Source organism: Talpa europaea (genome assembly GCF_964194135.1).
Source record: "Talpa europaea genome assembly, chromosome: 6".
NCBI classification, from domain to species: domain Eukaryota; kingdom Metazoa; phylum Chordata; class Mammalia; order Eulipotyphla; family Talpidae; genus Talpa; species Talpa europaea.
In genome coordinates this window covers 39,535,240-39,557,260 of record NC_140072.1, presented here as the reverse complement: position 1 = coordinate 39,557,260, position 22,021 = coordinate 39,535,240, and the positions used below count along the sequence as shown (strand labels likewise).

General features: G+C 36.5%; 1 protein-coding gene across 4 annotated transcripts in view; it reads right to left on the bottom strand.

The window, feature by feature from the left end:
* Positions 1 to 5,136: 5,136 nt before the first annotated feature.
* Positions 5,137 to 22,021, bottom strand: part of MGAT4A (alpha-1,3-mannosyl-glycoprotein 4-beta-N-acetylglucosaminyltransferase A) — a gene marked incomplete at both ends in the record, with an annotated part of 63,875 nt that continues 46,990 nt past the window's right edge. For all 4 annotated transcript variants that reach the window (XM_084235661.1, XM_084235662.1, XM_084235663.1 and 1 more), the window contains 8 exons: positions 5,137 to 5,163; positions 5,286 to 5,398; positions 11,256 to 11,322; positions 12,246 to 12,324; positions 13,883 to 14,076; positions 14,201 to 14,308; positions 16,157 to 16,287; positions 17,323 to 17,437. In XM_084235661.1, the coding sequence (XP_084091787.1) occupies positions 5,137 to 5,163; positions 5,286 to 5,398; positions 11,256 to 11,322; positions 12,246 to 12,324; positions 13,883 to 14,076; positions 14,201 to 14,308; positions 16,157 to 16,287; positions 17,323 to 17,437 (834 nt within the window). The remainder of the gene's footprint in view (positions 5,164 to 5,285; positions 5,399 to 11,255; positions 11,323 to 12,245; positions 12,325 to 13,882; positions 14,077 to 14,200; positions 14,309 to 16,156; positions 16,288 to 17,322; positions 17,438 to 22,021) is intronic.

Below are 22,021 nucleotides of genomic sequence, written 5' to 3'. Positions count from 1 at the left end.
TTTCCTGATGTCCAAGAATATTAAAATACAAACAACAAAACAATTCTATTTTTAAACAATTTTAGCACCACTATTCTTTACGTTTTTAGTTCAGTGTTAACAACAGTGGGAATGATCCCTTGCAGAAAGTGCTTTCCATTCAACACTCAGCTGACTTTCTTGAGCAATGTCTTCTAAATTTTCAACTCAGAACACTCTGAAGTGCCAGCTCTTCCTTCTTTGTTCCATTGAAAATGATCTAGTTAGTGCCCAAACTGGTGAAGTGTATGTTTCAGGTAAGAAGAGTTTATATGCGGATACTGACATGGTTATGTATAACAGAATCTTTATTAAAAAATACTACGGTAGTAGCCTTTTCAGCATGTATGTTCATCTGCATTAAAGAAATAAAGTAAGCATACTACTTATGGCATATATGTGTTAAGATTAGTAATTTAAAATTTTACAACTATCTAGTAAGTTAACCTAAATTTCACACACTATAAATACCGTTAAATAGCTTGGGAAATTTCCTATAAGAGATTGGACATTTAGTCCTCCTAGAACACTCAGATATGACTGGCTCAAATTTCTGACATATAACAGACTTAACCTCTCATTTTCCATCTATTTCAAGGCAATGGCAATACTGTAAACATAAGCACAAAATTACTAGGCAAACTAAGATTCATTAGCAATTAATGGCGTGGGAGCAGGTATTTTGGAAAATATTTGCAAAGTACAGAAATTTTATTGGTACATATAAATTTGATCTGTGCTTAACACAAAAAAGTTTGGATTTAAAAAAAAAAAAGTAAATCCATGCAGAGTAGATTACGAGAGCCTACGCAATGACAGAAGTTTTTTTTTTTTTCTCTAAATTTAGTAATATATTTAAAATGCCACTCTCCACCATTCTTAAATACCAACAAGTTCGGAGCAGGCTACATCAGCAAAAATAACCTGAATAGAAAAAGAGACTCCTTATACACTGTATCTTACTCCTATAATCACGTTCTAGCAATTCCTTTATGAAATACTATAAAAATGCTGCAAGTTTCTGCCAGCAAACGTCCAACAAATACTATTTACGACTTCTGGCAGAGAAATCCCAGATGAGGCCCAGGTACATGATTTGGCAACATAAGACTTTATTCATGCATTTACCAGGAAATATCCAACATACTAAAGGGAATTAAGGATGAAGCCTTTTCCTATTTTATTATTGTACTCATTTTCTAGTGCTGTATAACAAATCATCATGAATTTACAGCTCTGTAGGCCAGAACTCCAGGCAGTCTTCACTGAGTTCTGTGCTTCAGGTCTCACAAGGCAGGGACCAAGGTGCTGGAGGGACAGGCCCCCCTGCTGGAGGAGAATCCATCTGCAGGCTTATTCAGGTTGTTGGCTGAATTCAGTTCCCGTGACAGCAGGACTGCAGCTTCCATTCCCTTCCATTCCCCAGCTGAGGCTTCTCTTAGTTCCTTAAGGCCATCTGCATTTCTTCTCATGTGGCCTTCTCCATCTTACACCAGCAATGCTGCCTTGAGTCCTTCTGCTTTGAATTTCAAACTTCTGTTACCAGTCTGAGAAAACTCTGCTTTTTAAGGGCTCACATGATTAGAATAGCTGCCCCCAGACAATCTCCTCTGGCTGTGTAACAACAGAATTAATGGATTGTAATCACATATTCCACCCATATTCAACGGGCTAAGATATTACACAAGGTTACTGGGGGGCGGGGGGGTTGTCATTCTTAGATTTCCGGCTTTTACAAATACACACTGCTATTAATTAGAGCACTCTCTCCAAACATGCTGTTTCCATATAACCAAGCTTAGAAGACAGAAGTGTTATGGGACTTCCCCCCTCCCCATTATGACAGGTTTAAAACAAGCTTCAGAACATGCTGAAGTTTTCTGAAATAATGTGACTAAATTATTTAGTGGTATAGGCACTGACTTGAAAAGTTTTATCTTTGTTCAAAGACATCTCCAATGGTTGAGTTAATATATACGGCTCTTTAAAGCCTCTATGCTAGGCAGTCCATTTGCATTTACTTTTTCCAGAGCTTTTCACACACACTATCTCAAACTGTTGCTCTTTTTTGACTACACGAATGGTACGGTGCATGCTATAGAGAATGCATGAGACTTGTAATGAAGAACTTAGGAATCTTGGCTCTTAAACTCCTAGAAATAGATTCTCACCCTTCTCTTCTCACCCAAAACACTCATCATCATTTGCATTATGATATAGTCTGCATTTCTGTCTTTAATACCTCTTTATTAGAAGTCACTATTCTTGTTTCTAAAATATTCATATTAGCAATCTTGACAGTGTCCAACAGAAAACTCTGCAATGATGGAAATCCAATCCAGTGGCCACTAGTCACGTGGCTACTGAGCACTTGAACTGTAGCTAGTATGACAGAGAAGCTGAAGGTATCATTACTGTAAATTTAAATAGCCACTATGTGTCTAGTGGCTATTATATAGGAGAATACAATCCTAGTATCTGAATAGTTGATACACAATGCATAGCAAATGCCCAAGCCACGCCATAAGAACGTGTGATTCATCCCACCATTTGACACTTTCCCCCTCCCCATTTTGGTACAAGTGGTTTAGTGGCCTCTCAAAATGTCATGTGTTAACTTTCAATTCTGGGTATTCGCCACCTCTAATCTCCTGTCCTAATACTTCACTCCTTAACAGAGCTCTAATGGCGATGGCTATAATTACTTTGCTTAAGGAAAGCACGGCTGCTTCTACCAGTCTAGTGGGAACAGGAGGAAAGAGCAGCTAGCTAACGATGAGACCATGTGAACACCTGGTGCAGCCTGAGTTACTGGCTTGCCCTCAGGAGGTAAAGTTTGGTCAGATTACAGGTGCACACATGTACATGCACATTCACAGATCCATAAATCAAAAACTGGATAGATGAGCATGTGTAAACTATGGGGCAAGGGCAGTAGGTAAAAGGGGTTAAGAAGAAGAATGGAATGTGGGGTTGGAGTGTGTGAGTTGGTCCCCTCATCCAAACAATGCCTGGACATCTGCCATGTGCAGGTGCCAGCACTGTGTGGCACTGCTAATATATGAAGTCACAGGAGGAGGGCACAAGAGTGTCTTGACATTTCAAGGTGGGCAAAATTTGGGTGAAAGCCTTCTCGGGATCAGGATGGACAGCTGAGCTGAGAGGAGAGACTAAGAATGAAAAGAGGAAAAAGCTGGCTAGATAACAACTCGGTCTGAAGATGGAGAAGTCCTAGTAAATGGTAAGAAGCTACAATCTAGGCCCTCCCGAGACTTTCAGAGCGTGGCCTTTCTTCCTGCGATCCAAGTTGGCTACTTAGGACCAAGGAAACAAGGAAACTTCTAAGACCACTCCAGCTTTTTACCTCCTGGTACTTAGTTGTTTTAACAATAATTTAGCATGTTTATAATGAATTTTATTCTTTTCAAATGAAATTTTCCCACAGGTACTGGGCCAAGGACATTTGAGAATAAAGGACAAAATGAAAAGTAAATTTCACTTGATCTTAGCCAAAAGGCCGAGAAGCAATGAAAAGTAAATTTCAAAACCCCAGTAAAAACTTTTAACTGAACTTGGACATTAAAGTCATTATTGGCAACATGTAACTTTTTAATTATGAAAAGTAGTTAAAAATTATCTTAATGTGGAGCAATGGAAATAACTGTACTTTATCAGTGTTCCCCAACCGTTTTCACTTCCTAACATGGCACAAAAAACGAGGCTGTCTGGAAGCTATTTGTTCAGGAAACTGCGTAACTGGGTGACATTCTTCCGGCTAAAGGCATGGAACCTCCAAACACCTGAGGTCTGAGCACAGCAAAGCAGGCTAGCTGGGAACTATGTTGATAATTCATGTATTTTTTTTAAGTGAAATACTTCATAAAGATCACTGATTGCTAAGGTTGTTTATGATAGTAATATTTGGGATTGCATGTTTAAGAATAGTAACCTCTTTGGACACAGTCATAATGCTAGTAAGCTGCTTATAGTTCATAATGCAATAGAATAAATCATTTTGGAATAAACATACAACTGCTACAATTATTTTCACCAAAAACCCAGTGTTATAATTTTTCTTTAAAATTAAGCCCATTACAATTAAACCAATACACTAGCATTACTTCTAAAAGTTTGTCTGAACTCATTAGAATAGATACAAAAGTATCAATGAGAAAAGAGAGAATGCATCTAACTCATGGATTAAAGACAGAGATTTAAAATCAAAGAAGAGTTTGTCATTTTACATATCAGAGGAAAAGCATTAAGTCTATGATCATTTGTGTTGAAAGCATCACCCCTGCAAGTTAAAATTTATTAGACCAATTTTTTTTTTTGTGGCTATACACCATACACAGTATAGTAAAATAACCCTCAAGAAGGACATTGGTCTTTAAAATCTTGGCTTTACGGAATGACAAATGCCTTTGAAAATATTTTGTTGAGAATCACTGTGAGTATAAAAGTACTTCAGTTAGGAAATCAACCTAGAATCATTCTTAAATGGCAGTGCATTTGAAAAATGGCATTAATTTGTAATGCTTGCATTTACAACGAAAATTATAGAAAGAACTTAAAAAAGCAAGGAACTGGTTTTCGAAAAAAGTATCAATTCAAAAATTTACTGCACAAAAATATGTACTTCTTAAGTTTTTCTAATAAATTAACTCCATAGCATTTTCTGTATATTTATATATTTATATATTTATATATATAATCCCTGATAATCTATAAAAGAGGGTCTATAATAGTAAAATAAATGAACTTCAAAAGTACCCCCTTCATAAAATGTATTTAACATTATTTGTTCTCAAATTTAAGGAATGTAACAATATGTACAACTCTTATGTATTAGTATAATACCAAAATAGTACAAGTCATATTAACAGGCTATCATAGCTGTAAAATGTTTGAGTCAAGTTAAAATTGGAGGACAGCTTAGGTTCGAACAAATACAATTATCCATGGGAGATTCACTTTCCGAGTGGAAATGACAATCATCTTATCTACAGTAGATTTCACAAGAGGTAGTGTTCAAGTTTAAAAAAAAAAAAAAGGTACATGCTTAATGAACTTTAACAGCTTCACAGGAAAAAAATGTATTGGTTTCTTAGGAGATGATCAGTTGGTGACTTTTTTAATATGAATCTGAAATACAAGAGTGAAAAGTACAATAAAGCTATCAACTCTGAATTTCAAAATGCCTTAAACAAGAAATCAAAATGTTTAAAATATAGTATCTGTTTCATTGATTTAGTATACTGTCTTACCTCATTGAGAATGGCCCAAACAGCAGAATTCTGAATAACTGAAAGTCGAAAAGCTGAAATGGGGTTTAGACTGGGATCCACCATTCCTTCTGCAACACCATTCTCAAATTTTCCTTCAAAATAAAAATCAACACTTGCTGGGTACACTAAAACAACTGCACATAAAATATCAGTGAAAGCTGGGAAGGAAAATATCAAAACACTTCTAGTGGATGTCTTTAGACAGGGCATGGATGAATTTTTTTTCTTCTAGTTTTCTTCAGCTTTTCAAATTTTCATGTAGTAAATGCTTAAACATTAGAAGCAACCTATTTCACTAGGCAGAGCTATACTTTTTCTTACAGTAAATTTCAAAAAAACAAAATTATAGTTGTTCCTGGATCAATAATGTTTTAGCAGACAGGTTTTCAGCAAAATGTGACTTACCCAAACCTTACCAAAATATCACTCTCCACCATCACTAAGTCTAACCTCTTTGAAATTTGTTATTATTGAATTTAACCCTCAATGTTTTAATCCAACATACATTCAGTGGCTGGCCTTCAGCTCAATCAAGGTATATATTCATTCTAGGGTCACACCTAGAAAGAATTAAGTGACACCCCCTCTAGACAGTTCCAACATAAAACTTCATTATAAATACAACTAAAAAAATTCTCCTATAAGAATCTAACCAAGAATTTCTATTAAAAGTAACATGTTCTGTGCCTAATTTTTCTTTTTTTCTAACAAAAGTTTTGAGAAGCAATGATGATAAGGCACATGAGAGTGAATCAAATTCACAGCTGACACTTCTGGTTCAATAAAGTAATGATACATGACAGATTCAATTGTCTTTAAAGTACCTACTGATGAATAATAAACCATAGGCTTTAAACATCTTACATTTTCACAAGCTTTGTAAATTTATCCAACTAAGCCTTCTCCAGATATTTTTACCATCATCTGCTGTGACACCTCTTAGCAGCTTCCACTTCAGGCTGTACTGAATTTATGTTTTCTCGACTGTATTTGACTATATTCATGCCTACACTTGTTCCACATAGACTATTCAGAGGCCAATTCTTCAGTCACTTCAAACTTGGCATTGTCTCCAAATAACAACTGGGAAGTATCTGTCAATTCATCAAGAGTCAAGGAAAAGTACTCAAAATAACTTGTATTGTTTTTCATTACTGATATTGTTTCCAATGGCCTCACTCTTCAAACAACTGCTACTGTAGAAAGCCAATAGTTTCATTGAGTTTATTTTCTTTGCACACATATCGTTCATTGCTACAACGAAACATGATCAATTAATTCACCATTGGTAAATGGTTTAACCTGGTTGCCTAACACATGAGTCACCCGGAAGCTCACTTTAGGTGTAGCCTCATTTGAATTTTTATTTTTGTACAAAGATTTTGCTGTGATGAGACACTACATTTTCTAATGTTTCTGGTCATTTCTATCCTGTGAGTTGGGAATGCCATCCTGGGTGCACAGTATGGAATTGTATCTTTAGCTATTGTGTCATTGCATACAATCACTCTAATGACCTGATACTGCATCTTATAAAATAATCCACATCCCACTGTGTTAAAAAGCACAGAATTCAAAGTCCACTTCTCTTGTTCTGACATGAAAAAGCACTGGTACTTTTTTTAAAAATATCACAATATGATGGTATGTGTGACATTGAAAACAGGGTCACATTATATGTGCTTCACTGTGACTTATAAAGTCTCATTGCTGGAAGCAATGAGAACACCCCCTCTATCTCTGCTACTCATCCCTGCTGGGGTAGCAGTAAAGCACACAGACAATACATAAACAAATGAGCATGGCTGTATTCCAACAGAATTTTATTTATGGAGACTGAAATTTTAGTTTTATATAATTTTCGCGTTTATTATTTAAAATAACTCTACTTTCCAACCATTTAAAAATGAAAAAAAATCTTTTAAAGGTTGTCAGCTCAGGGACTGTAGAAGAGGCAGTGGCCAGTTAGGGCCCAAAGGCTAACTTGTGACCATCGTGCTAACAATGATGCAGTCTCTTCTAGAGTCTTACAGGCCGATAGCAAGGTAAGATACATTCAAATGGAAGACTTTACCAGAAAAGGTTTGCTTTCATTTGTATGTAAAATGTCAAACTTACAAACTTCTTATTTCTGTACTCAAATTACTATAGACTTAATTCATTAAAGTGTCTCCATACATAGGGTGGAGTATGTGCGACACAAAAGTAGTACTGAATATTGAGTTAGGGGACTCAGGGCTGAAAAGCACTGTGAAGCTTGAAACAGTTGAACAAATGAGGTATCTGATACTGTCACCTGATAGGCTCATGACATTGGAAAAATAATTACCAAATTATATAACTGGCCTCATTAAAACACTTTCATCTAGCAATTTTATCCAGTAAATATACTCTTACATGTGCAAAAGAAATACATATACCCTGCAGCAAAAAATGCAAACAATCTGCCCAACACTACAAACCTGGCTAAATTATGATAGGCTAGTAGAAGAGAATATAACAGTCAAATAAAAGAATGAAGGAGAAAAAGAATGAAGTTAAGCTGATGGTAATGCAGCTGAAGTCTTGCTTCCAAATCTAAGTACATACTGTTGATAAGCTCCCATTCATGTGCATAAATATTCAGCTCAGCATTGTTATATAATCGCAAAAAGATGGAAACAAATTTATGACTAAACAGAAATACATTCATCCATGAAATGGACACAGCAGTGAGAATGAGCCATAAGGATACACTTGCACATGGGTGAATCTCACACATGGTGACAGAAAAAACAAAGTGTAACCATAGAGTCCTACTATGTCACATTTAAAAAACAAACAAAATAACACTGTGTATTGTTCGGGATATACTGCACACATATAATAAAAGCCACATGTGAAAATGGTAACCACAAAATTCAGAACAGTAGCACCCTTGGTGGAAGGGGGAACAACAATATTAGGGAAAAACAACTAACCTGGCAAATCCTCAGCTATCTAGATAGGCATGCGTTTTTGTGCATTGGAAATATATATTTTTTAATGTTCATCTTTGCACATGTACATTTGCATTTTGTTCAGTGAAACAAGAACAAGGCTGTAAAGTATGTTACTTATGTTTGTCTTGAAGAATATACTCTCATTTTTGTGTCTGAGCATTTCTGGAGGGACACACTGTAGGACTTGCCTGAGGAGCGCTGGGAAGGAGGGGATGTGGGCAGCAGACTTATGTTCACCCCTTTAAATCTGCATTTGGTGCCTCGTGCATGCGTTATATTTCCAAACAAATTTAACTTTTGTCCGTAACCCAATGGCTAGTAGGTGGGTGTTAAAAGAGAAGAAAGAAGGGAATAATGAAGAGAAAGTGTCTAAACACTGAAATTCCCAAATCCTGGCACTGAGAGGTCATGCCCTCTGTGGACCTCCTGCCGCCACACTCTCGCTGGTGGCCCATTCCTTCCTTCTTCCACTCCCAGTCTTTCACTGTAGAAGACTCTTTTGCCTTCTCCTAATTGTACCATACAGTAAATCAGTTAGGCAGTACCCCCGATCCATGGTTTTGCTTTCCATAGTTTGTTACCCATGTTCAACAGCTGTCCAAAAATACTAAGGTACAATAGGATACTGAGAGAATCACACCCACAAAACTTTCATTATAGTATATTGTTATAACGATTCTATTTTGCTGGTCATTATTATTAATCTCTTCTGTGTCTTAATTTATAAATCATGCCTTATCATAGGTGGGCATGTATAGGAAGAGACAGTAGAGAGATTGGTACTATCTGTATTTTCAGGCATCCATGGGAATCTTAAACATATTTTCCAGAGGAGGGAGGACGACTGCATCTCTTTCACAAGACTGCCCTCAGCTATCCCACCACACCTGTCTAAACTACCCCAGCTTCAACCGCTGATTACCAGCTGATTGTCTATTGTTTTTAACACCTTCAGGCTTAAGCTGCTGTACAGTCTGAGCCAATTCAGTCCAGATCCTTTGCAGGGCCAGTCTTTTGACTAGTCCCCACCAGAGGAGGCTCTCATTAGCTCCCTCTCTCCCTGGTTCTCTGTGTCAAACTTCTGGATGGGCTAAAGTTTAGCTTGAACATTGCTACCAGTCTCCTCTTAATTGATCTCTACCAAAAATCCCCACTGTTTTTCCACAATGCCCTTAGGCCTGAAATTTTCCAAGCTCTTTTTCAAATAAGTCATTCCCTTTAGGGAGAGCAACAGAGTTGTGTGCGCTAAGGTCTGCCTCTCCCCTGGAGAAAGTCTCTACACTACATTCAGGCACAGCCATCCACTTCTGGAGTGAACACTCTGGTTCATGAGCAGAACACTAGGTTTTCAAGCAGCCCTTCGTTTTCTCGGCTTGCGCCTCCCAGTGTGCAGACACAGGTGTGCTGGGGGCCACAAAGGCTGAGTACACAGGCTCACCTGCAGTGCCTGCGACAGAGCTCCTGCCCTGGGACAGAGGTCAGGATGAAGGGGGGCAGCTCTGGAACACAGCTGATGACCTGCCTTCCTAGGAAGATACCCAATGCGCCCCAGACAGGAGTTAGCGAGAGTCTAGTGTCCTTGGTCCTAGGTCCCACGACAGCAGGGCTTCTGTCTCACTGAACTTGGGCAACGTGGAGCATGTCACGGCTTACAGGCCAGATTCTTAATGCTCCTACTGAAATTTCGTAGATTTTCATGAGTAAATGTTTCTCCATTTGTTGTATATTTTTAAATAATTTTCACCAGTTATGGTTGTCTTGCCAGGAAGAAGATCGCAAAGTCCCTCACACACCTGTTCCCTAAGGCAGGGTCAGGAGAAGGCGACATTTTTTATGTTAAAAAAAAAAATTAGTTGCTCTTTGTTTCTGATGCTTTTGATACACAAGGTTTTAGGTTTGATGAGCCATAAGTTATCTTCTAGTTCCAAAGACCTATGAATTTATGTGTTAGTCATTATCCTCAAATTTCTGCACAGATATTTAACATAGAGTCTCAATTTCCTAAGCAATTTTCATGATCTAGAACACATTCTCAGAAATTAAATAGTCAACAATATGGGTTATAAATGCCAGAATACTCAGCTAATTTTACGAATATTTCTATAGGTGAGATAAGATACAACCCAAATATGGAAGTAATTAAACTCATCTACCAAATTACACTGAAATTAGTCAGGGTTATGGTACAAGCATTGCGGCAACAACCGAATGTCACTCATCCAATGTAAAACTGCTCTGGAGAGTTATAAGAATGTATCTATACACTATACTTGCAATATTAATTTACCAATATTCTCTCTAGTTTACCACTAAGAAAAGCATTAATTTGTTTTAAGTAAAAGAAAATACATAACCATGTACTGATTCAGAAACAGAGGCAGAGGACCACAGCACTGAGAGGGTGACTATATAAATAGACGGCGTATTTTATGCTAATGCTCAGGTCCTGTCGGGTGAGTGTTTGGGCTATCTCCCAAGGTTAGGTGACTAGATGAAGAGTGAAAGCAAAAATGTGATGACCATTAAGGAAATGTCCGTATTACAGATGCTCGGAGGTGGCTATGTGGCCTCCAGGTAGCCATGTGCGGCACTTCAAAGTAGATCTAAAGGCCAGGAGGGCGGGGAGGGCTAGCAGCATAGATTCTGGTACATGGTTGCTAAGCCAATGAGAGTAGCTAAGGTTACCGAGGATAAGGCTGCAGATCCAGCTGAGGGCAGATTATCCACACTGAGTATCAACAATGAAATAACTGGCAGAAGGAGAAAGAAGAACCAGTAAATGAACCCTTTATCTGAAATCTTATTTTGGTCAAACTAACATAAGTACTAAAACACAAGAACCAAAGACTTGGAGTATGGTGCTAACTGCAATCCTTAAAATGTTTAACATCTGCAAAGAATTTAAAATTACTCAGGAGTAAAGTCAAGGAGAGTAAAGGATATTTTACTAGTTTAAAGTAGGTATTACCTATTCTGAAATAACCATCTTCTAATCGTTTGTCTTTGGTCTCTTTGCTTATCTCCAAACCGTCATGCTAAAATAGAACAAAAAAATTAATTTTACAAATAATTACTTTTAAGAACAAAGTTAAGTTAGTCAAAATACCTTAATAAAAATAAAATTGACATTTGTGGCACAGCTATGTCATCTCAGTCTTGAACCTTAAAAGGCACATCAATACAAAAGTATTTTTTTTTGTAACCATCATCTGAGTCTGTAACATATTGGTGGTGAGATTTTATTTTAATTGTTTTAAATTTAAGTCAGTTAAACAGAACACTATTTTTCATTAAACATATTCACAATTAAACAACCGTGTGTGCTACCTTCTGGAATTCTAAGCATTCTTTTTTTAAAAAAAGATTTGTTTATTTATACAAGCACTGGGTACAGTCAGAAGTGCGGGAGGGTGAGAGAATTCACCAGAGCCAGAGCAGGGAGCAGAACAGGCAGAAGGACCAAGGCACCCTGCTGAGGGGAGGAGCAGGCGCAGCAGGAGAGGTCTGTTGCACCATGTGGGACCCTCGCCTGCAGCTGGGGATCGAACCAGTGCTGCTGCCCAGCGCTCAACCACTGCACCACCATGGGAGGCCCCGAAGCATTCTTTAGAGACCAATAAATTAATTCTGTATATTCATCAATCGGCATTAAAACTACATGGCATTTTGAGACTCAAAAAACAAACAGCAGGTAAACCCTGAAGTAGAAAAAAGATTTCCTTTTCTAGTGCAAATTTCCAAGTTATTTCCCAGTAGGAAACAACATAAAGGCTTTTTCTATGAATAAGGCAAACAGGACAACACAGTAGGTGTTCCATATTTTTTAAAAAATTAGTATTACTTACCACTGAGTTTCTGCAATCATGGACTCTTCTTTTGCCTCATTAATAAGAATAGCCTCAGACCAAGTCTACAGGTATTAGTTTTAAGAAAGAGTAAGGAAAAATTTTAGTCATACCTTAAAAGGCAAAACTTCCACAGTTGTGTTCAGCAGAATATCTCCTGGATGTTCTTGGTTGCCACTGTGGAATAAATAACTGAAAATACAAACATAAAAATAAGGGATCAGACTAGACTTTACAAAAGATTTAAGATGACAGCATTGACTCAGAGAAAGCTTTCCAAGCCACACTGACTGTGGAGCCAAGGAAACCGGGTCTGGGGTAAGGGCATGTCACTCAGCAGGGACTTACAGGTCCAGGGGTGACTCCTGGGTGATAGGCTGTTCCTTCAGTCAGGAAGGGGCTTGCTTGTTCCTTAATAATGTACTTAATGGATTTATTTTTAATGATGACAGTTTCACATTACTTTAAATGCAATATTTACCTTAGTTTAAATATAAAACATCTGAAGAGTAATAATCAAAATTGTAGTGATTTCATCATATCAGAGAAAATTTTCATCAGGCCAGGTACTGGTCATGGCTAGTTCAAAGGCTAGTTTTATCCAATACAAATAATTTTAGACATTAGCAGACTGAAAGTTAGGCAATTCTAAATGTCTGAATAATTCCATTTGTCAATATTCTATTAACAAACATTTGAATAATGACAGATTACAAGACATACTGTGGTAAGTATAAAATATTCTGGGTGTGAGTATAATGCTCTCACTGTTTGATACTGTGTGGGAGAGGGTGGAAATTAAGATAGGGCATACAAAGTACACTTCAGTTTTAATTCTAGAACTTAATAGTTTATGATTAGGAGTTAAAAAGACCTGGATCTAAATCCTGGGTCTGTCATTTTCTAGAATCTCCCCCTTTAGCATGAAACATTAGCTTTCTGAGCCTGAGCTTCCTTTGTACCCTGGAGACATTCCCATCTATCTAATAGGACTGTACCAAGAAGCTTGTGAAAACTGACAAAAAGCACAATGCATGTTAAAAATACCCACTAAGCAATAGTTACAGCAATGTTATAAAATAGTTCAAATATGGTATTTGTGGGCAGAAATCATCTTTGATAAGTATTTGATTTTCAAATGCATAGGCTAGGGAGCCCTACTAAGAAGCTCCTCCTTAGCTATACCAACAATTCCAGCATTTTCAGAGTTATTTTTTACAAAGCACCTTTGACTTAGGATACTGGTTCATATAACCACAGGCCATTCTTATCTTGTCTATATGCAAAACTAACAACAAATTCTTCCACAGTGCACTAAAAATAACCCAGCATTTGCAGAACCACTGACTATGAACTGTATATATAGTCTATCAGATTTATATTTTGACCAAACTGCTGAACTAATCAATAAACTCTCAAAGTTTTAAAGTTTTCCATTTTAAGGGATAGTCTAGGGTAAGAACATGAAAACTAATTTGAGATTTTGAGGGAGAGTTCTACATAAAGTTCTACATAAAGTTTTAAAAGTCTATATTAAATATACATTTATAAAGAGAATTTTTCAAACATGCTAAATGCTGATCTATCTGAAAATAGCACACCCATTTTGTTACTGAGTTGTAGGACATGTAATTTATAACCCGCATGGGATGCACTGTCTCCTCACATCCGTTATACACACAAAAATTTCCATCCTTAGTCACATTATGAATAAGAGACCTGGTTTGTAACTCTCTCAATAATCACCAACCTTTCTACATTGACTGGCTTATCAAATTTAAAAATGATATAATCTCCAGCTACTGGGGTGATAGCCCAGAAGAAATCCTCTCCCATGTATGTTTTTTCCAGTGTATGTCCTTGGTAGACCTTCAGAGAAGTAGATACTTCTGCAGGTGGGTTTACATGAATTTTAAGAAGCAATGGTTTCAAATAATCTTTATCCTAGAAAGAAAGATATATGCTATTAGACAACATCTAGCTTATTTTTACTTTAGTAGATGAAAAATGACTATACACTAAATAACAAATTGTATGTCCATGAGAAATATAAAATCAAATCACCAACCGTAAGTTTCTGGATTTTTCCTGTCAGTGAAGAATGCAGACCAACATGCTGGAAGAGGGAAGGTCGGAAGCGAATTCGCAGATTTGCTTTTTGTCTATCACAATGTTTCTAAATATTCAAAGAACATTCATGTTAGTATTATATTACAAAGTGCAATCTTGCCCTCATCTGAAAAATGAGAAGTCCTTTAGAAGAATACTGAAAAGAAAATCCGAACATCAGCTCATAATCCCAAGTCTCATATGTATATACATATATAAATTTTTTTGGTCCTCATTGAGGCATTAATGGATGTGCTACCTACTTGGAAACAGACAAGATGTATATATTAAAGTTAAGGATTTATTTCAACTGTCCTTCAAGATATGTCAATAAAGACTTGACTTTTAATATTAAAATGCAGGAATAAAAATGGGGAGCCAGTGGTGCAGCGGTTGAGCGCCAGGCTGGGAAAGCTGCCCACAGCCTCTGTAGCGCTGGTTTGATCCCCAGCCTCGATTCCCAGCCGCTGGCAAGGGTCACATGGTGCGCAGACCTCTCCTGCCACACCCACTGCTCCCCTCAGCAGTTTGTTTTGTCGGTCTGCCTGTTCTGTTCCCCGCTCTGGTGAATTCTCTCACCCTCCCGCGCTTCTGACTGTACCCAGTGCTTGTATAAATAAATAAATTTAAAAAAAAACAAAAATATACAGGGCCTCCCCTGGTGGCGCAGCGGTTGAGCACTAGGCTGCGAAGCTGCGCAGAGCCTTAGCAGCGCCGGTTCGATCCCCGGCTGCTCCCCGGCCACCGGAGGAGGGTCCCACAGGGCGTGCAGACCTCTCCTGCTGCCCGCTGCTCCCCTCAGCAGTGTACTTCGGTCCTTCTGCCTGCTCTGCTCCCCGCTCTGGCTCTGGTGAATTCTCTCACCCTCCCGTGCTTCTGACTGTACCCAGTGCTTGTATGAATAAATAAATCTTTAAAAAAAAAAAAGAAAGAAAGAAAAGATTAACATGTAAGAAAATAAAAGTTCTTTAAAAAAAAAATTAAAAAAAATGCAGAAAATATAAAGTAGAGGATTGGCTCAAATATACAAAATGGCTTTAATCAAATAGTGAAGAATTTGCAAATAATAAAAGGCATCTTTTGTTGCATGAAAGCCTATTTGAAAATCTGAGGCGATAATTTCACCTCAAGCAAGTAAATTATATTAAAAGTTCCAGACAAATCCATCTCAGCACAATTATGGGATACCTATGTTTCAACTCAAAGTGCCTATGGCTGAGAATGTAGTTGACAACCTGTCTTCATGCTTGACTACAGGTGATGGATTCGAAGTACTAAAAACCCCATGATGCTAGAAGCCCTTGGTGCATGCTGGTTCAGTGCTTCATGATGGCCATGGCTATCTTGTCATGCCTGTACAGTCTGTTTTCAATGACTTTTGGAAGTTTGGGATCAAAAACACATTACAAATGACATTTGTGAGACATTTCCACTTTGAAAGACCTTCCATAATTCACTGGATGTTAAATGACTAATTTTTCTCAAGAGGTTTTACCATCAGCACTACTACTAACACTAGACTAGAGGTGACAGTGCCCCTAACATATCTGAAAAAAGAAAATGGACGAAGAATATGAAGAAAACAAATAGAAACAATACCTCACACAGGACAGACAAGCTCAACATCTGAAGTCAACAGTAACTAGCCACCAGGGCCTAACCACACTACCAACATTCATCAGCAATATACGAACTGCTTTCCTGACTTACAGGATTTTCCACTGATATTTAAAATGTTCCTCTAATATAATTAACTTTCTATCAGCTCAAGAAAGAAGGCAAGCACTTGAAACATTAGGTGGAAACCCTTTCCCCCCCTCCCAGTTTCCTATTTAATTGTTCATTTTACAAAATCTGGATCCCAAAATGTTACTTTAATGAAATATAGAAAAGCCTTCATAAAAAATTAACTTACTGCATCTTTTTCAGGGTTGCAGACTTTTACCCAGAGAATATGGTCCAAAAGCCAATCAATGGGCTTCTCCTTATAGAACATAAATATGAATTCTACAATCAGAGTGAGGTCTGGTGCTTGAAACATTTTACCTAAAAAAGATATTCAAGAGCTGTAATAAAGAAACCAAGGATCAAATGCCTTATATAAAATGAAATCTGTACACGAAATAGACTAAAACTTATGCTTTCAACTACAGATCACCGTGAATAATTTTCCCACTTGTATTATCAAAAATGAACGTACTTTAACATTTTCTTGAGTTGTCACCTATACACCTATTGGTTGAAAGGATTCAAAAAGCAAGTCAGAGATTTTCCTGGTGTCTTTTTAATAGTTTTTTTTTAAGTTTTTTTTTTTTTTTTAAAAAGAGGTTTAGGTGGTTAAAGAAAACCTTAGTAAATGCAAAAAAAACAAGGACTACTTATTCTGTCTTCATTGAAACCTTCACAAGGAAAGGTGTTTTCTGAATCAAGACTTGAGGGGGAAAAAAAAAAATCAACAGGACCAAAGGTCTACTTTTTAATAACTTAAAAGTTTAAAGTGCCAAAAGAATTAAAATGGTATCCTCTGGGAGTTTTCAAAAACCTGTAGATGTCCTTCAGTTCTTTAACTTTAAGCATACTCTCTTTGGTTGGATAATTTAGGAACTTTAACAAAAAAAAAAGTTTAAAATGAGCACCCTGATCAGTCAATGAAAGTAGCAAATGAATACAAGTTAACCAGAACATCAAACACTCAGATTCACATCAGAAAATCACTGGCTTGGCATTCTTCTTAAAATCACACCAATCTTGCAAAAGCACTGGGATATATTATACATATGTGGAACTGGAGGTGTCAGGAGTCAAGGTCAACTACCAGGATCTGGCTGGTTTATGTGCAGACCTGAGCTGGCAGAATAGTCTCTTAGAGCCTCAGAGTAAATAGTATAACCTTAGACATCGAAATTCTATTTTGGGGTGATGTTCATCATTTCAAACACATAAATTCACCTAGGTTCAATTTTCTCAAAAGCAATCCATTTTCCATAGAAAAATACAACTGTAATTTATAAACAAATTAGTCTAAGACTGCAAAAGTCACAGTTATTTCTTAAAAGTAGATGACTCTGACAGTTTTCTTACCAATGAAGCCCAGCTGGGAGAACTCTAATATCATCCATTCCTCAGAAGACAGCTGAAGCGCAAAATTCTTTATAGTGTTAAAATAATTCTGTTTGACAATAATATCATCTTCAAGCTAAAGAATATTAAATAGTTACATTAATAAATCAGAAGGAAAGATTTAAGATGGACATTCTTCAATATAGAAAAAATCAGTTTTATAATAACGAAAGTCATAAAACAATGCTTAAAATGATGAAAATAGAAAAAAATGTTATTAAAAGTAAAATGAAAGATGCATTAGCAAGTCAAACAAACCACTTCCTTGCCATGGGAAATAACAATAGCACTCCATAAATTATCCCTTACTGGTTCTTTTACAGTGCCTGACAAGATTTCACAATATCCTTTTTTCTTTTCAAAAGAAAATGGGTTTTAGTAGACCTTTTAATATTTTTTTTTTGCTTTTACATAATACATGTCCAAATTCAAAGAGAAATTCAAACAAGATGCAAGCAGTTTTCCTGTTTTGCACTTTATCCAGCTAGTTGAGATGACCAATGTTAAAAGATGTATGTATACACTTGACACCTTCTGGATGAACACATAGCACATCTAGACCCACCCATAACTCCCATTCCCCTTTTCATTTTTATAAAAAAAAGGGCTCATATTATGAAACCATGTTTTTTTCTTAATATATCATGAATATCTTTCCAGGGTTATAAGGGCATATTGAATACATACTTTATAACAGATACATAATATATTAGGGTATCAATATACAATAATTCATTCAACTCATTGCTGTTCACAGGCCAACACCCAAGTTGTTTCCAATTTTTTATCAATACAAACAGTTCTGCAATAAATATGCTCATACTTGCCGATTAGTGTTTTCTATTTCTGGAGGATAGATTCCCTTTTAATATTTTAAAGATATCTTGAAAATACTTAAGAAGCTGTAACAACTCAGGGTGCCAGTTAACCCCATGTGCTCCACCAGCACCATGTAACCTATGCTTGGAAATGTTCCAGCTCAAAAGGGAGGTGATAGAGGTCAGGGGTCATGAATATATGCAAAGACTTTCTCCCCAGAATCTCCTTTCAAAAATTTTTAAAGTCACAAGATGATTTTAATATCCCAAGAAAACTTTTCTTGTCTTAGTTTACATTATTATTTCTAGCTAACTGCTAAGTACTATTTACTCATTTTAGCATTTAGATTTTTCATGTATTTAAGTCTTATAAATGTTGTTCTCTGTGAAGAAACAGGTAGTATTTAGAGAGACATAAAATTCATTGAGACTCTATTACGTCCTAAACACTGCATTTAACCCTGGGCATACATCAGTGAACAGAAAAGAGAACTTTCAGGAACACTAGAGGAAAAACTAACCAGAGTAAAGAGCTCTGCTGGCACCTAACTTTACTTTCTAGAAGAGGCCTACACACAAGCCTCTGTGGAAGCCAAAACGAAAGACGATCCCTAACACGAAGCATTCCAAATTTTTCTAGTAAGTAAATTCAAAATCAAGTTTAGGACGAATGTGAACATATAAAGATGCAGATGAAACAGTCAAATTGCCTACTCGAAATGTAGTAGCACAGTTTAACCATTCACCTGCTGACAAATGTGTGGGCTGTTTCCAGGTTAGAGCTCTTATGAGTAGAGCTGCTATGGGCTTTTGTCTACAGGTTCTAAGGAATCTGTTTCTCTATATTAGTGTTTTGTCACAGCAAGAGCAACTCTTTGAAAAATCTAACAAATATCTCATTAGTGACTAACGATTGACTAAGTTTACAGAGGGAAATGAAAAAGATGCAAAGTGTTGTTTACAGTATGCAAGCATAGTATTAGAGGTAGAATATTATATACACATATTTGCCTAATTTTTTTAAATGTACAAGGAGAAACCAAAAACAAATGGGGGTTACCCGGGGGGATGAAGGAAACAGGGTAAAGTAGAGAGAGATAAAACTGAGAGTTCTGTGTATACATCTTGCTTTATGTAACTTTTACTTGTGGAATGTTTTGTTTTTGACAAATAAAAAGGAAAAAAAATCCTACAAACTGAAACAAATCTATTTTCACATTAGGTTGGTGGTAGACTCAGAGGATAAAAAATCACTTCAAGTGACTTTCAAACATAGAAATTTGACTGTTTATCCATACCAGAATGTATTCTAAGGGGGGCGGGGGGGGGAAGCCCAAAGAAAATTTAAATTAGATCAGTAGCCTTGTGATGGCATTATTTTGAATCTATTTTAGGTATACCATAGAATTAACGAAATGTGTTATTAGGATAATGTTATTAAAAACCAAGTGTAAAAGAAATTCATGTATAAACTAAAAAATGTTAACAGAAAAACCCAGGAGCTTACATTTGATTTGGTAATATAATAAAACTTGTGGTTTTGTTCCTCTGAAAAATATTTCTTCCTTGCTGAAAGGCTTAGAAGCAAAGAAACAACAGTGAGTATCTGAAGGACCACCCAAATTGTGGCCCTAAATACCATATACCTCTGATCGGAAAAACAGGGCTTCCTTGGGGAAATGGCTGATTCGAGATCTGCGATGGGAAATGTGCATGATGTGCAGCCAGCAAAGAAGTGATCACAGGTTAACAGACTACATGGACAGAATCCAAGAGCCAATTTGAAAAGATTTCAATGGGCTCATGATGTATAAATGTGAACATCAACATGAATAAGGATTGTAAGGACTCAGGGAATCAAATATATTTTTAAAATCTTGAGTTCATAATACTACTTTAAAAATAAAGACAAAAAAAAAAAAAACAAAACAGAAGCCTTTATTTTGCCTTTCCTTTATGGACCACTTTTCAAGGTAACCAAACAGTTAAAAAGGAAAAGTTGTTTAGAAAACTTAGCTTATAAGAACATTAAAAAATATAGAATTAAAAATTACCCCTTGGCAACCTCTAGTGCAATAACTGATAGAGGGGAAAGCAGTTGATGGATGTTGACCCCATAGGAGGAATAGCTCCTGGGGAGCTTTATAAAGGAGAGTGAGGCTGGCACAACTAAAGCACTGATTAATTTCATCGTCAGTGAAAGTGAAACAAGCAGACTCAATGTATCTCTCATTGCATGATACAGTGAGAATTACATAGTACCACCTAAGAAGAGCCTGAATGATCTAACAATTTTCCAGAAGACACTGTCTTCAATTCCAAGTCATTTTGATATAGTACTTTATGAACTGTGTGTGATGCTATTTACTGGTAACATCATCCCACTCCACAAACACTAGGACAGTTGACAAATGCTTTTCCAGTTAGATGTACGTCTGTGGCAATCAAAGAATCATCTATGTGCCTTTCTTAAAGCACTCATTAAAAGTCTTAGGTGTGAGAAAACTCCAACACAGGCAGCCAGAAAGTCACACCCCTAGGACAACTGTGAAGTGTGGGTTAAATTCCTTCGTTTCCTCCTCCCTCACTCTAGTTTTTTTCCAGCGACAAGCTGAGAACTTTTCAGGCTAATGTGTTTTTCCACCAATATTTTGTAGATTGCAATGAACTAACTGAGAGAAATTACATATGAGATTATGTAATGACCTGAATATAAATAAACTCCTATTTTTCTGATGCAGAATTTTTGGGTAAAGAGGGGTATTTTCAGAATGTTCATTAGATTCATCTTTGAAACAGCTAGAAAGTTAAAAAACAGTCTAAATAACTGACAATGTGGTCATTATGAAATAATAATGGTACATCAAGAGGAAATTAAAATTATACAAATCTAATTACTGGCAAACAAAGATGTCCACAAAATGTTAAATGACAGCAAAAGTTTATAAGGCAGTATGCACAGTATGATCCTGTTCTTATAAAGGAAAACAAACCCGGGGTGGAGGGAAGGTGTGTATTAAATGAATATATGGAGAGCATAAACTGTAAAGGACAATTGCTGACCCCAAGTAAGCATTAAAGAAATGTTACTTCATAGCTACTGCTATTGTTGTAATATACTGACTCTGCCTCAGGGAAGTTATCTTATCCTTTTTCTTACTCCATCCTCTCCTTCATTTACTAAATATTTTTTTCTAAACTCCACCAAAATAAAGCTTTAAGGTTCCATGAAGTATCTCTTTGGGAGAGAAATTTAAAACAAAGTTTAGAAGTAACACTTTTAACTTTGTTCAATAAAGTTCTTGATCATAATATTAATATCTATACATTGGCCCTAGAACAAACCAGCCAGGTTTGTTCAACTATAGGTTTGTTCAACTATAGGTTCAACTATAGGTTCAACTATAGTAGTATTTGGGAGATGTTCAAATATTTTAAAATTATTATTTTCAAATAAAATACCTTTTCTTAGGCAGGTAAAGAAGTATGCTATCTAAATCTAGGATATCTTTGTTTTCACGTGCACTGTTACATTCTAACCCTACATCATTCACATTTCCTACTCTGTGAGCCAAGGCAAGGCTCATCCACATTGCAATAAAGCTGGCATGAAGTACAATGTCAAAGGAGACTAAGGTAGAGATCTTTTTTGGTTAAAGAGATAAAATTCCAATAATGAAATGTAAGCTTCAATCATTAAAAAGAATGAGATTTGGAAGTAGTAAGAGCTTCCTAGAATTATTTAACTTGCCTACATAGTTAACTGAAAACCAGTATATTATTGAATTTATCTACTTGTACAACATTATGGTCATGCTGTTAAGATTCAGACTGTGGAAATT